We start from the raw sequence: 15,172 nt of genomic DNA, 5'->3' as shown, positions 1-15,172 counted from the left end.
TATTTCTGGATATAATATTTTTTTGATTCGTCTCGTGTTTCATTACCTTCATCAAGCATAAGCAAATCCTGTACTTCATTTGAATAGTTGCTGCAATGCGTGAAGCTGGATAGAACCGGATCCAATACAATCAACAACACACACTTTACAGTCATGATTATAATGCGTTCTTCAAAGCTCTTCATTTAGGCTTTCTTGTATTTCTTCCGCAAAGTTATTGATGCAAAACAAAGTTTGCTCGATTACTTATGCTTCGTGGGATCGTTGCAGGAGTCGAGGTAAGTACGAGAAACTTAAGATGGCCTACAGTTGAAGTCGAAATAACTATCTATAAAGATTACGAAGTGGTAAAATTAAATGAAATTGAAATAGAAAGTTTCAATAAAAATATAATTCGCTTGCCCCTTATTAACTTCAATAATCAAAATTACCTCAGCGTGACGGTCTCTATGTCCTGCGGCACATAACTCTTTCCTCGGGTAATCATCTCACCGAGCACGTCCAATACTTCCGTCCGGTTAAACTCACCAATGACTGTGGCATTGTACTCAGTCGACCAAGGAAAGCGCTGAATCGCCTCCTCAGTGCAGTTAATCAACCGCCCTAGCTCAACCGTATCACTCATTGTGTCAAGTAACTCTGACGTAATTGTAGTTCAAAATACTCCTAGATACCAAAACTACGAACACCTGCACTGTTTACCGGATCTGCATAATCTGAGCAATTGGCAGCTAGCGCTCTCCTATTTCGGAAAACCCAACCAATAACACATGAAAAACCACTACATCGCCTCTTTTGGCACGTTGTTGAAATCTATCACATTACACTTCACAAAAACACTATAAAATAGCCATCTAATCCACTTGATATTCACCTTCTGCTGTGACCTTCTTCACCAAAACAAGACGATTGCACGATTACCACCACTTGTCATCGTTATCCATTTCTGGAGTTAATATTTATTCTGTTATATCGATAGAGGCCATGTGTAGGCTCCCGGCTCACGAAATTCGTTATATTCCCACGCGGCACTGCCAGGCAGACATTCTGATACCCGAAATCATGAAGCTTTCCTCAAATAGCTTTCAAATTATATGGCTCCGCGTTCGTATCGGGCTTCCTGTGTTCTGCGAAATTGCTTCATTGGCTATCATCTGCAATGGAATTGGAGAGAAAGAAAAACGACAGATCATCTATTTTGCTGACATACCGTTGTTGATGGTAGGATGAGGTTACCCAGGTAATAAAAGCATTGCTTTTATCGTGCTGGCTTATGTAATATTAATAGCAGTACGCCCGCACATGTTTGGACTATGCACCTCAACCTTGTGGATTTCATTCAATCTATTGCGTTATTTTCTGTCAAAAGCAAAATATATGTGAATATAGCAGTTAAAAATAAAGATTTATGTCTAAGCGAAGTCGGCGAAATTTTTGATTTTAATCTATTATATTCATCATGTTAGTATCACTGATTCCAGGAAATGAAAATCAGCGTTCTGCTTGACTGATATCAGTATGTTATACAAAATGATAAATATATAAACATTATGATGGCTATATAGCACTAATGGAAGCAAGCATTTGAGTTTGAATCATGCGTTCACTGCATTACAGAATGTTTCACCCGACCTCAAAGGAAAATTTTAATCTCATATAACCTACGATCCAATTCCGACAGAAGTCGGCATCTAATAAATCACGTTTGCCAGTGGGATATGATTCCATAACTCGCAAGTGTAGCAAAGCAATCAGCTACATATCGTAAATCACAGGCAACTGTTGATTAACTAGATTAAAGGCATTTCCAATTATGGTGTAGTACCTAACGTGAAGCGAGAGGTCATAAACCCAACGTTTTTTTTGCTTTCAAGATGTAAATCTCTGCTTCTGCAACAGATATAGATTCCTACAATATGTGTACCGATTCATTTGGAATTACGTCAATACACTTAATACCGAATGCGAAGGGGAAACATCGAATGGCATGATGCACACCAACACCATTTGGAGCTGAGGGCATTGATTTTCTGCACGTATGTATCAGCTCTTAAGCCAAGAGTATATGCAAAGCTCGCTGAGCTTTCCCAAGAGTAGGGATGATATGGGATCCAAAATCTAAATGCAAACCTGGATCAACTTAGTAGCTGATTGGAATTTTGTTGACCTCTTTCTTCCCTAATGGAAATTCTACCCAATGTCAAATGAAAAAGGGTGTTTACCCAGGCATCGTTATTGTCTATTGAAGAAACAAAGACGAACAGTCTGATCCCTTTCAATTTAGCTCACAATTCTGAATGCGCAAAAAAAACGGGCTAATGCATTTTTTTTCTTTTCAAAACTAAGGCGATGGCGAAGTTTTATTAATTAGTTTGACTACGTAGTAGCATTATAGTCTAATTGATTGCTTTTGTGTACATCAATAAAAAAGCAATTAATTCCGTTGATACGTGACGGAGTGAAGAACTTAGGGGATGGGAAAAGATCTTTTCCCTATTATCATTAACACTCGGAGTTATTTTATTCCAGGCTTTTTAATCGATATGCAAATTCAATACAGAGCTTGGCAAGGACGTAGCCAGAGGGGACTTGGTAAAACTCCACTAATTAATGATACTGATAATACTCAAATAAGTTTATTAGAAAAATTATGGTTGTTTTAGCTTAGTTAGTCGATGTTTCGCGTGTAGGTACCACGGTATACAGACAACAAGGTAGGCTCGTAAGAAAAATGACACTTCAAGAGTGACGCATATTTTATCGCCATATGTTGGAGTACAAAAGTAAGCTTGCTGACACCGTAGAGCATCGTCTCGGTTCGGCTTGTGCGAAGTCAGTAGTGACGACACATGTTTTCATTCAAACTGAATGTTTACATACGTGTTGAGCCTGCCTTGTTTTTTTTTCTTGTATGGCGTGGCGTGTAAAATATTTTAAACTAGGCGAACCTGCCCGTGGTCAACCTGTCAATCATTCAGTTTTTTTAACTAATTTTATTTGCTGACTATCTAATACATGCATTCATCTCTTAGACTACGTGTTCCGTGTTTTCTTAACACTATCATCCTTATTTTCTATGTCATATTTTTAGTTATTATTAATACATTTCAATTAACCTATTTAACTTAACCTTTTTTATACTAAGGGTACAAGGAGTTAATCGTTGCAATAGAAGATTGCAACGATTTTTGTCTAAAATTGGAAATTATTTTGTTGGACATTTGTTGCAATGTCTCAATATTAGAAATTCTATGAAGTTCATTGGTACTATACCACGGAGGCAACTTCAGAATCATTTTCAAAATTTTATTTTTAATCCTCTGGAGTGCCTTCTTTCTGGTATTGCAGCAACTAGTCCATATTGGCACAGCATACAACATGGCAGGTCTAATAATTTGTTTGTAAATCAAAAGTTTGTTCTTAAGACAAAGTTTTGATTTTTCGGTTTATAATGGGTTTTAGACACTTAATATATTTGTTACATTTGGCTTGAAGGCTTTCAATGTGATTTTTAAAAGTTAATTTTTGATCTAGCAGAAGTCCTAAATATTTAGCTTCGCTAGACCAATTAATTGGAACCCCATTCATAGTGACAATATGTCTGCTAGAAGGTTTCAAATAAGAAGCTCTCGGCTTATGTGGGAAAATTATAAGCTGAGTTTTGGAAGCATTCGGGGAAATTTTCCATTTTTGCAAGTAAGTGGAGAAAATATCCAAACTTTTTTGTAATCTACTACAAATGACACGAAGGCTTCGCCCTTTGGCTGAGAGACCTGTGTCATCTGCAAACAAAGATTTTTGACACCCTGGTGGTAAATCAGGTAAGTCAGAAGTAAAAATGTTATACAATATGGGCCTCAATCATTTAGTTGATTTTAGTTCAAGCTTGATGGCATGCTTCAAAAATTATAAACCGTTGCATTTGAACATTTGTTGCACTTTCCCCATCAAATTGATTAAGTTTTAGTATATATAAACACAGCTGATCCAAATACTAATTGAATGCAACCCATTTGTGTTGCATAATGGTCATTAAAACACCCATTTCATTGGTGTGGAAAAGTAGGTCGTTTTATCACTCAAACACGAACTGTTGATTAGGTATTATGATTTTTTTATTTTAACAAATTGGCACCGAATCTTTGTATTTTTTCGATACAGATCAATAGCGATATAGGGGAACTGCTCCGTTTTCCATCTCACTGAACATATATTCATCTCATCGCAAAGCAGAGAAATACAGCACCAATCTTGTCGCTTCTTCTTGCTATCATGCGTGCTCACTGCTGAAAAAAATCACAAAAATAAATAAATCAAATACCTTTTCTTCGCTTTGCTTTTGATGGGATGGAAATGGGAGCTATGAGATGAAGTGCCGAACCGTTCCCCTACGTACAAGTTGTATGGGGAAGTACCTATATCGCCTCCACTTATGTAAAACGTCATATACGATCTTGCGTTGACTGGGGCGCACATTGGAACAACTCAGAAAAAAGACGGTCAAAACCTCATTGTGGCGTTTAATACAGATTTAGATCCATGATTTGTTCATAGAATGTGTTCAAAAAGCTGCCCGACAAAATCTAGACCGTGAAATCCACTATTATGTTTTAATGCGATACCCGAGCGAAAAAAAAATTGTTTTCTGCAATTCTTTTTGTTCGGGTTTTTGACAATGTTTTAGAATATTGTGTTTTGAGAAATTTTGCTGTATGTTTATGTTTATGATACTGTATGTTTTTCTCTTAATTTTAAGTGTTGAATCGTTGTTTTTCGATATTGCAGTCTTAGTTTACTAATATAGCAATCGATTTTGAATATTTCGAAACTAAATATACAACGTTTTGACCCGTTTTGTATCACAAAACATTGAATAGCACTGACATACGCTAATCTGAAGATAATATGGCCTTTTTTATTGACATTTCTATCAAATGGAACACATTTGTCGGAAAAATAGGTCAATTACATGAAAATATATCACGCTTATTGGCACATTTTGGCAGCTAGATTTACGTTATTCAGAAAGCTAATTTTATATAGAAGAAGCCAGCTCCCATTTCCATCCCATTTAAAGCTCAGTTGGGTCTGATGAGGCTCATTGATTTTTGTTCCAATTTTTCAAAGTGTTATTTTCCAAAAAAAAAAGGTTTTGTTTCACCTATATCCAGTTTGTACTGTAAATAGTACTAAAAATGCTGTAGCTCCCGCTCACAAAGAGCATTCTCCTTCCCTGAAAATATGGAAGATAGAAAGATGCGCTCAAACATGATAAGTAGGGGAACGGTTCGCCACTTCATCTCATAGCTCCTATTTCCATCCCATAAAAAACAAAGCAATGGAAAGGAATTTGGTTTGTTTATTATTTTTGTGATTTTTTTCAGCAGTGAGCACGCGTGTTGACAAAAAGAAGCGACGAATTTGGTGCCGTATTTCTTTGTTTAGCGATGAGATGGATATATGTACAGTGAGATGGAGATCGGAACAGTTCCCTATGTAAAATATAAGTACATATACTGATTTTCTTGTTTCAACTTAATTAGCATTTAATTGATTATTAAGCAGTTATTTCCGCATTATCGATTAACGGTAAGGTGCAAGTATCTTAACCAATAAGGTATTATACGGGTACAGTACCGATTTTTGGCCATATCTCTATATTCGAGCATTTATTAAAAAATAAAGTTTTGGCGATGTTTTAGCTCTCATAAAGATACACTTACTGTTTAGCCAAATTTGCTTCTAAAACCAATCGATTTTGGTTGAAAACAATATTTTAAACGATTTTTTGGTGTGAAAATTGTATTTTGACAATAACTTCCGAACACAGTGTCCTAGCTGGCTAATTCCCCGTCGAATAAAACTACAAACACGCAAAAAATGTATTTAGACCATACTGCCGCTAACCGCAAGTCGAGTACATCTGTATATGGGCCTCCATATACAGATGTACTCGACTTGCGGTTAGCGGCAGCATAGCTCCTGAGAGACTCGAAGTCGAGTCAAGTACGAGACACTGAAGACGACCACACAGTTGCGGTCGAAATACGTATCTGCAAAGATAACAAAACGTAGTGGAATTAAATGGAGAGTACTAAACTCGTCTTAGACGGTTGAATACATTCCACTAAAAAGAGCTTGAAATATTTTTTCTCCCAATAGAAACAACTTGTTGCGGGTAGATCGGTTGAATACAAGTGCCTCAAAATGAGTGAGATTGGAATTAGAGTTATTGGCATAAAAAAAGTATTTTGGCCATAACTTCTGATGCCATAGTCCGATCTGGCCAATTTCTAATGGGAAACAATGGAGCAGGGTAGGGTTTTACCGTGAATTTAACTTGTTGCGAGCAAATCGGTTAAGAATAAGTGCCTAAAAATGGACGAATCCTTTTTACTCGTTTCTGCTGTAAAAAAAAAGTATTTTGACCATAATTTCTGATCTCATTGTCCGGTCCGGCCAATTTAATGGAACAAGGTTTTGCGTCGAACGCAACTTGTTGCGAGTAAATTGGTTAAAGTTAAGTGCCTAAAAAATGGGCGAGACTTTTTTACTCGTTTCTGGGGTAAAGAAAAGTATTTTGGCCATAACTAGTCCGATCCGGCCAATTTCCAAGAGAAACAATGGGCCAAGATTCTGCGTCGGATCGATAAAGAATAAGCGCCTAAAAAACCTTTTTGTAGATAGGACACACGACATCTTCCATCCACTCCTGCGGCAAAACTTCCTCCTCCCAAATCTTGGTAATGACACTCCCACCGTGTTTAAATTGCTCTCCTGGTAGTTGGTCAACCCCTGGGGCTTTGTTGTTCTTCAGCCGGCCAATCTCTTACTGGATTTCCTAGATATCCGGAGCCGGTAAAATTATGTCCTGCACGCGTTCTCCCAGGTTCATCACCATACCGTCAATTTCGTCTGCCACATCGCCATTCAGGTGTTCTTCGTAGTGCTGCCGCCACCTTTAGATCACCTCACGCTCGTTCGTAAGAAGGTTTCCGTTTATGTCCCCATACATATCAGGCTATCGCACGTGGCCCTTACGTGAACGGTTCAACTTCTCATAGAACTTTCGTCGGGTCTACCTTCGTGTGGGCAGTGCACGTTGATGATGCTATAGTTGAAGAAACGGCCTTTTATCCTCAGGTTGCTCATCCTTGCGTTGATTGGCTGCCACCCAATCACGCGTTAGCGCATCTTACCAAGCACTATGAAGCCGGTTCCCAGTTCGTTGGTGGTGCCACAGCTTTGGTGGAAGGTAACCGCTCGATGCCCGCTTTTCCACACTTTCTGTCCTGTCCAGCAAATCTCTTGCAGCACCACGACGTCGAAGTTGCGGGGATGTAATTCATCGTAGATCATCCTATCGCAACCTGCGAAACCTAGCGTCTTGCAGTTCCATGTTCCAAGCTTCCAATCGTCACCTAGGTCTTTGCCGATTATATCGAGTCGTATTATCTCTTATATTGCTCATAACTATTGGTTTTCCAGGCGGCTTATTGGGCCTGTGCAAACCTCCTGTCTCGTCGGAGGGCCTTCGTTTCAGGTCTGTTTTGTGTCCCACCTGAAACCAGGACTTGGACTTGTGCGCTTTGAGTGTCACACGGTCGCTTTGGAGGGGGTCCACTGTCAAACCCCACCACATCCTAGGCAAGCATCACAACTCGCAGATGGCCTGGGGAGGGATCATCATGCCCTTGGGCATAGTCCCTGCTGCCCGCGCAATTACATGGCATTTTGCCCCATCAATTCCACCACTTGATTGTAACATTATCAGATAGGCTTTTCGACCTTTAACAGATTTCGTATTTTACAGCTCTCCGTGTTTGCCTTTCTCGTATACTAAGTAGGGAATATGGTTCTAACCTTATCCTATTATACTGTGGTTGAGCACATTTATCATTGTAAATTTTCATATAGGGGGAATGACGGCTTTGGCAGGTTTTGTTCTATTATTGGCAGTGTAGCATACTCAATCTTGTTTATTAATTTATTCATCTCGAAATTCATCTGAAACAATTTTAACATGTTTGGATCAGACCTCACATGTACATTTCATTTAACAAGTCATAAATTTCAATTAGACCCAACTGCCTTAGCAACATTACACTCAAGTGCATGCGTAGCCAAATTTATTAACAGACCTACTTTCTTAGCAAACCTCCTTTGAGTTTATTACATGCACATGTTTTCCTTACTTAAACCATAATATGTTTTAGGCACTATTAAACAAAAGCTCAAATTACCATCCAATACAAGCTACGTGTTCTCATTCTTTCTTGACATACATTCTATGTTATGGGCAGTCATCAATATGCCACCCGAGTAGAAAAGGCATATGTTGTTTTCAAAACATATGTCGCATGGATAGCCAACTCGAAAGTGATTGGTTAAGATGGAATTCGTTATGTACATACACGCACCCCCCATAATTATAATGTAGAGTAGAAATATGATAATTGTGTAGAGTTTAAGTTTCAATTGTACAAATCTCAAATCTGAAATATAGTTCAATAGCAACAGTCAAACTGGCTAGTTATTGTATATCACTTCACTGCTTTCCTGATATACCAAGTACCGAGTAACAACATATTATAGCAGGGGGGTTTTTTATGACTGACTAGGATCAAATTTAGCCTAAACATTCTTTGCATATCAAAGAATATTGTGGCCAAATTTCATAAAATTTGGTCGACAAAAACCCCCCTGCCAATAATAGAACAAAACCTGCCAAAGCCGTCTTTCCCCCTATTGAAGCTCTAACCAAAATTATGCCATCAGACATTTTTACTTTTGTTTATTACGACAAGTAGTCAAAAACAACAATAATTGTGCACAATAATACAACAATAAAAACAACAATTCTTGTGCTCGATCTCTTATTTAAACCTTCAAAAGCCTCGAGCGAAATAGACTTTATGTTCGGCAATTTTTTTCTAGTCCTAGCTCTGGTGGTGGATCATGCCCATGAAAGGTATATAAATCCTTTGTAAGATCCTTGAGGTAGATAACTATAACGTGCTGCTTCAAATGAAAATCGTTTGCTGAAATTTGGCCACAAGCGCTCCTTATACTGTCCCAAAAAGTTTTGGTTATTCTTACCACTTTCACTTTCAAACGGCAGCCCTTACTTTGCACCGTTCAATGTGCAAAAACAATCCATAAAAAATGAAAAACGATCCGTAAATAACATCTGAATGTTCCATAAAATGCTACCATAAATCCATAAAATAGTTCAGGAGATTCCATAAAGAAAATGTTAATGATTTATAAATCATTGAAAAATGATCCACAAAAACTATATTTTGATCCATAAAGTCATTTGAACAAACTTATGGATTAAATAGCCAGAATTATGGATCATATGACTAAAATCAAAGTGTAAAATAATCGAAATTTTTTGGTGAAGTCCATTTTTCTTCATTTATCATTTCACTTTCGACATATTCATAGTCGGCTCTGGACAGTCAATATTCAGTTGAATATTAGTCATTGAATATTTATGCACATTTTACAAATTGATAATTTATCTGAAATCTGAACAGGTTTCAAATGAGTGAAGTGATTTATCACACAGGACTGAATCCGATTTTCATGCGCGAGACACTTTCAATGGTAAACATCAACATAAACAATGCTAATTATGTTTTTTCTGCACATAGTAAACACATTCAGTGACAGTCGAATGAATGAGTTCGTGGAGTAGTCGTCTGACTATGTCATTCTATGTTTTGAATATTCATGCGATGTTTGTCAAAATTCGGACCGAAGTTGCTTCATGAAGATGAATATTTTAAGCTCTGACTAAAATTATGGATCATATTACAGAAATTATGGATCATCATCACGATAAAAAAAGCGCAATTTGAATTTTTTTATTGATCAAAATATAGTTTTTTATGGATCATTTGTCATACGTTCATGGGAAAATAGCAAGAATTGTATTGTTTTTCTTGCTTGACCATGTTAATGGAACATATTTCCCTAGCTTAGTAATGGATTGAAAAAATATTCTTTATGGAATCTCCTGAACTATTTTATGGATTTAGGGTAGCGTTTTATGGAACATTCAGATGTTATTTATGGATCGTTTTTCATTTTTTTATGGATCCGTCTTAATTGTTTATATGCAAAAGTATGTTTTGCCTTAAATATCTCTACTAAATAATGTCTTCTTCTTCTTCATCTTTTTGTCATTAAATCCCCACACTGGGACAGTAGACTGGCCCAAAATGCATGATATCCTGAATTTCAAACCTTGCACCCTTAAATGACAGCTTGGGGGTCCCAGAAGCTCCCCTGAAAATTTCAGCTCATTCGGTCCAATGGTTGGCGTGCGCAAATGGCTCAAAGTTTGTATGGGAAAAGTGATCCAAATGTATGGAAGCGACTGGTGAAGACCTGATGTAAATCCCTTTGAAATTGGCCAAGTTATAAGCATCCAAAGTCGAGGGTTTCGAGCGTGTCCACCAGGGGTGTTTAAAATGAGAGCAACGTACCACCGACCATTGTGGCGGCGATGCAGGCGTATTCGGTGCCGTGCGAAATTGGTAAATACTTTCCGTACTCTGTACAGTAGTGTAGCTAGAGAGGGAGGGGGTAAATAAGGGGGCGCAAGGGGGGGATCTTTTTTTTAGTAGAAAAACACATCCGGGATATTGTTCGATGTTTAATATCGCTATTTTCTGGCGTCGTTTTATCTTCGAGCTAACACGCTAAAAAAATTTACTCAAAATTGACATAAATTGAAGAACACAAAATTTGGTCAAGTTTGGTTTATGCTATAGTTTAGAGTTCAATTTTCGAAGCGTGAATGTAAATACACGAAATAAATTAAGTACTTCTTCCATTTATTTTGTTAGCCTCAAATAAAAATATACAGCCATCCAGTTCCAACATTATTGATATGATCCCTCAAAATTACCTTATATTTGGTAGGATCGTTCCTTATAGAACAATATTGGACCCATTTTATTATTTCCCCTTTATGGTCACCAGTTTCAATATAGAGTATTCAGAAAAATCGATCATTTCAGGAATATTATTTTTCATGAAATTGTAACTCCCAAATCATCAGGCCTATTTGTTGTATTAACAAATCAAATAAAAGCTCTTTATTTCTACAGGTATACCTCAAATCGTTGTATCTCCAAAACCACTGGTCGTGCAAGAAAAATGTGCTTCTTGCTTTTGTGAAGTGATATTTGATCGTGCAAGTGGAATACATAAAATGGATTCAAAATCTAAGGAAGAAATAAGTATGGAACTTGTTGTCCCAATTGAAAGTTTTAAAGGTGTAAAGTTGCCTTCAAACGGTGATGTACTTGGTCGGATGCGTTTTATAATGAAAAATCAACACTTGAGTATAAAACCAGCTGCTAAAACTGTAGTAACTGAACTTCAAATTTTTTGGGAGAAATATAGAATTCCTCTAATGCAACACTACAATGCTGTTGTTAAGCTCCTAAAATTATTTAACAAAATGCGAGCAATTATCAAAAAATCTTCTCACGCGGGAGATAAACAGAAAGAGCAAGAGTCTAGTTTCATTAATAATTTGGATCGATTGTTTGACATTGCTCGCCGAAATGCATTAAATTTGATTAAAAACGATAAGGATAAACAGTTCCTTATTCTGCAAAGGAAGTTGGAAGGCCTGGATCTGCCTTTGCGAGAGTTAAGAAGAAGAACGAAGAAGAACCAACAACGGAACCAGAGCCTTCCTTGGAATCTCAATCAGCTACCAGCGTTTTTACTATTGATGGAGGAGGTAAGAATATAATCAAATAAGATGGTAACTTCTACTATATGTCAATATTTTTATGTCTTGCTTCCAGATGAGAAACCCTCCACTAGTAGAGCGTTTTCCGAGCGAAGTAAATCAAAAATAATGACTCCTATACTAGCTGCCACCCTAGACCATATTGGACTAAGCGACCGAAATGCAATGTATGTTATTTCTGGACTAAACTTAGGTAAGTTCTCCTTAACAGTACTTTTACTGTATTGTTCTTTCTCCTTGAGTTTAATTTTATTATACTGATAGTATCTTGTAACTAAAACAAAATCTTTATCAACTATCTATTTTTCAGACGATTTTACCGTTAGCAGACAAACAATCTCAAGGGCCCGTGCAGAATATCGCAAAGAGATTGCTCAAAATATCCAAAGCAATTTTGATCTAAATTGACCACTTGTTGTACATTGGGATGAAAAGCTGCTTCAAGATCTCACAGGTAATATATTTGAGTAATTTTTATAGCATTGAAATGTGTTATTCTGTGTTATGATTTTTGGATATCTTTTAACTAAGCATGATTTGAAGTAATCGATAGGTTTGTTTTTTGTTATTTGAAATTTCTTTCCTACAATTTTAGATTACATTTGGTTATATTTGTTTTTTTTTTTAAAGAACCCGACTAGAAGAGCATAACAGAAACTGAACACAATATTAACATATTGTGATATTTATAACTTATTTTGATACAATTTTGTTCTTAGTGGCCATTATCTTTCAAATGTTGTAACAGGATTTTATCATAATATGATTTAAAAAATGCTTAACACCGAATTGCCCAACAGTAGGCAATTAAAATAGATGTAGCAAAGTCTTCCAGCAATATAGATATCACAACGCTGATATAATTTGCAAAGGTTGCCTTATTTGTAATGTTGTTAGTTTCATGTTCTCGAGAAATATTCTTGTTCAGACAAAAACAAAAGTTTTTTATTGTTGATCACAATCTGGAGACCTATCACGGACTGTAAAAATGTGCAACTGCACAGAAACAATATTTTTGTATCTGATTCTGTTATAAATTTCTAACAAAATATGTTATTTTTATGATAAAATTGTAACAAAATTTGATAGTTTTTTGTTTCCAGTAGTGTGATTTTTGATAGAAATTTAGATATTTTAACAACATCCTGCACCACGTTTCTAACAAATTTTGTTATAAAAATTTAGTATAACATAATAACATAGGTTGATATAATTTTGATATGACCTTCTAGTCGGGAAGCTATTTGTAACATATTTTTAACTTTTTTTTAAAAGAATCTACCTGATTTTTTTCTTTTCAGGTACTGCCAAAGTAGAAAGATTGCCAGTTTTGGTATCTTCTGGAACAAATGTTCAGCTACTTGGAGTCCCAAAATTGTCTTCTGGTACTGGTGAAAGACAGGCAAACGAAGTTTGCAAATTGATGAATGCATGGGAACTAAGCGATCGCATCTGTGCAATGGGATTTCATACAACAGCAGCAAACACAGGAATCAAAAGGCGCTTGTACCCTAATCGAGAAGCGGATTGGCAGAGATCTTTTATGGCTGGCGTGTAAGCATCATATTGCCGAAGTTTTGATGACAGCAGCTTGGGAAAAACTATTTCCTTCAAAAGGCCCTTCTTCAAGTATTTTTATTAAATTTAAATCGGCACGGCCTACTATGGATCAATCCTTTGATGAAAACATGGTGGACGAAAACATTATTGAGATCCTTGGTGATGAAACACAGCATTTAATTGAATTTTTGAAAAACCAACTCAATATTCAACAGCAACGACAAGACTATAAAGAGTTGCTAAATTTATCTTTAGCATTTCTTGGTGTGAAAAGAATTAAATTTTCGCCACCAGGAGCACATAGCAATGCCAGATGGATGGCGAAAGCAATATATTGTCTTAAAATATGGCTGTTTAGAGGCAAATTTGACATTACCGATGATGAAAGGCGAAAAATTCCAGTAATGTGTGCTTTTATTTTATCCTTATGGGGCCCTCCTTAGCCGTGTGGTAAGACGCGCGGCTTCAAAGCAAGACCATGCTGAGGAGGGCGGCTGGGTTCGATTCCCGGTGCCGGTCTAGGCAATTTTCGGATTGGAAATTATCTCGACTTCCCTGGGCATAAAAGTATCATCGTGCTAGCCTCATGATATACGAATGCAAAAATGGTAACCTGGCTTAGAAACCTCGCAGTTAATAACTGTGGAAGTGCTTAATGAACACTAAGCTGCAAGGCGGCTCTGTCCCAGTGTGGGGATGTAATGCCAATAAGAAAAGAAGAAGAAGTGCTTTTATTTTACGAGTTTACATTTGGTCTTGGTTTAAAGCTCCTTTACCCTCATCAGCAGCACGAAATGATCTAAACCTGGCAAAAAATTGATAACTTTACGAGATGCTTTCCCTGATCAATCAAGAAATGTATATATGGCTCAAGATATGGCTGCGGTTTCAAGATTTGCAAATCATCTATGGTACTTGAGTGAAGAACTAGTCGTTCTGGCTTTTTTCGACCCAGAAATATCTACTGATGGGAGACAAGAAATGGAACACAATTTAAAATCTTGGTGATGAAGTAAGAAAAATAAAATTGAAAGTATCTACGATCGATAAGTTGACTTCTTGTACGCTTTCGGATTTTGTTTCTCAAAATACGATGAATTGTTTTGAAATTTCTGGGAAATCTGCAAATTTTCTCAAAGAAGATCCTAGTAGGGAAGTGCATCGGTTTTGGCCAACTTAGTGCCTAATTTGCCCAACCTTGAAAAATACATATTTTTACAAAATAATAGATCAGTTGAAAGCAGCGTTGAAGCGTGAGGATATATCTCTTGTTGGAACTAATAAAACCCTTGCGAATTGGTTTATTTTGGAGTTATTCGCAAAATTGGCCAAATTAGGAACATGGCCAAAACCGGTACAGTTCCCTATATGGGATAAATTGGAAGAATTTGTTGAAAGTAGAAATCAAATTAATTCATTTTGGTAGCTCAAGATTTTTGTGGAAAATTGACAAAAAATGAAGAACAAAAAACTGAAACGTTTGCGTTTCCCCATACATTTGGATCCCTTTTCCCATACAAACTTTGAGCCATTTGCGCACGCCAACCACTGGACCGAATGAGCTGAAATTTTCAGGGGAGCTTCTGGGACTCCCAAACTGTCATTTCCTTAAATGATTGATTAAATGCATCCTTGTGCAAGGTTTGAAATTCCAGACTTTTCACTTTTTCCGTATAAGCTTGGGCCACTCTACTGGGACAGAGCCGCCTCGCAGCTTAGTGTTCACTTAAGCACTTCCACAGTTATTAACTGCGAGGTTTCTAAGCCAAGTTACCATTTTTGCATTCGTTTATCATGAGGCTAACACGATGACTTTGTAGCCGCGCGTCTTAC

The 15,172-nt window shown here is 36.9% G+C and overlaps 1 protein-coding gene across 4 annotated transcripts in view; it reads right to left on the bottom strand.

Moving 5' to 3' along the window:
* The window catches only part of LOC134227912 (tachykinin-like peptides receptor 86C), a 421,610-nt gene that overhangs the window by 280,902 nt on the left and 125,536 nt on the right, over window positions 1-15,172 (bottom strand). For 3 of the 4 annotated variants that reach the window (XM_062709627.1, XM_062709634.1, XM_062709621.1), the window contains one exon: window positions 432-1,154. In XM_062709627.1, the coding sequence (XP_062565611.1) occupies window positions 432-625 (194 nt within the window). In that variant the 5' untranslated portion in view covers window positions 626-1,154. Of the gene's footprint in view, window positions 1-431; window positions 1,155-15,172 lie in introns of those variants that run through there. The other variant, XM_062709642.1, reaches the window with a different exon arrangement.

This window comes from Armigeres subalbatus, chromosome 1 (genome assembly GCF_024139115.2).
Source record: "Armigeres subalbatus isolate Guangzhou_Male chromosome 1, GZ_Asu_2, whole genome shotgun sequence".
Classification (NCBI taxonomy): Eukaryota; Metazoa; Arthropoda; class Insecta; order Diptera; family Culicidae; genus Armigeres; species Armigeres subalbatus.
The sequence above is the reverse complement of the archived record's forward strand: the minus strand, read 5'-3'. Positions and strand labels throughout refer to the sequence as shown.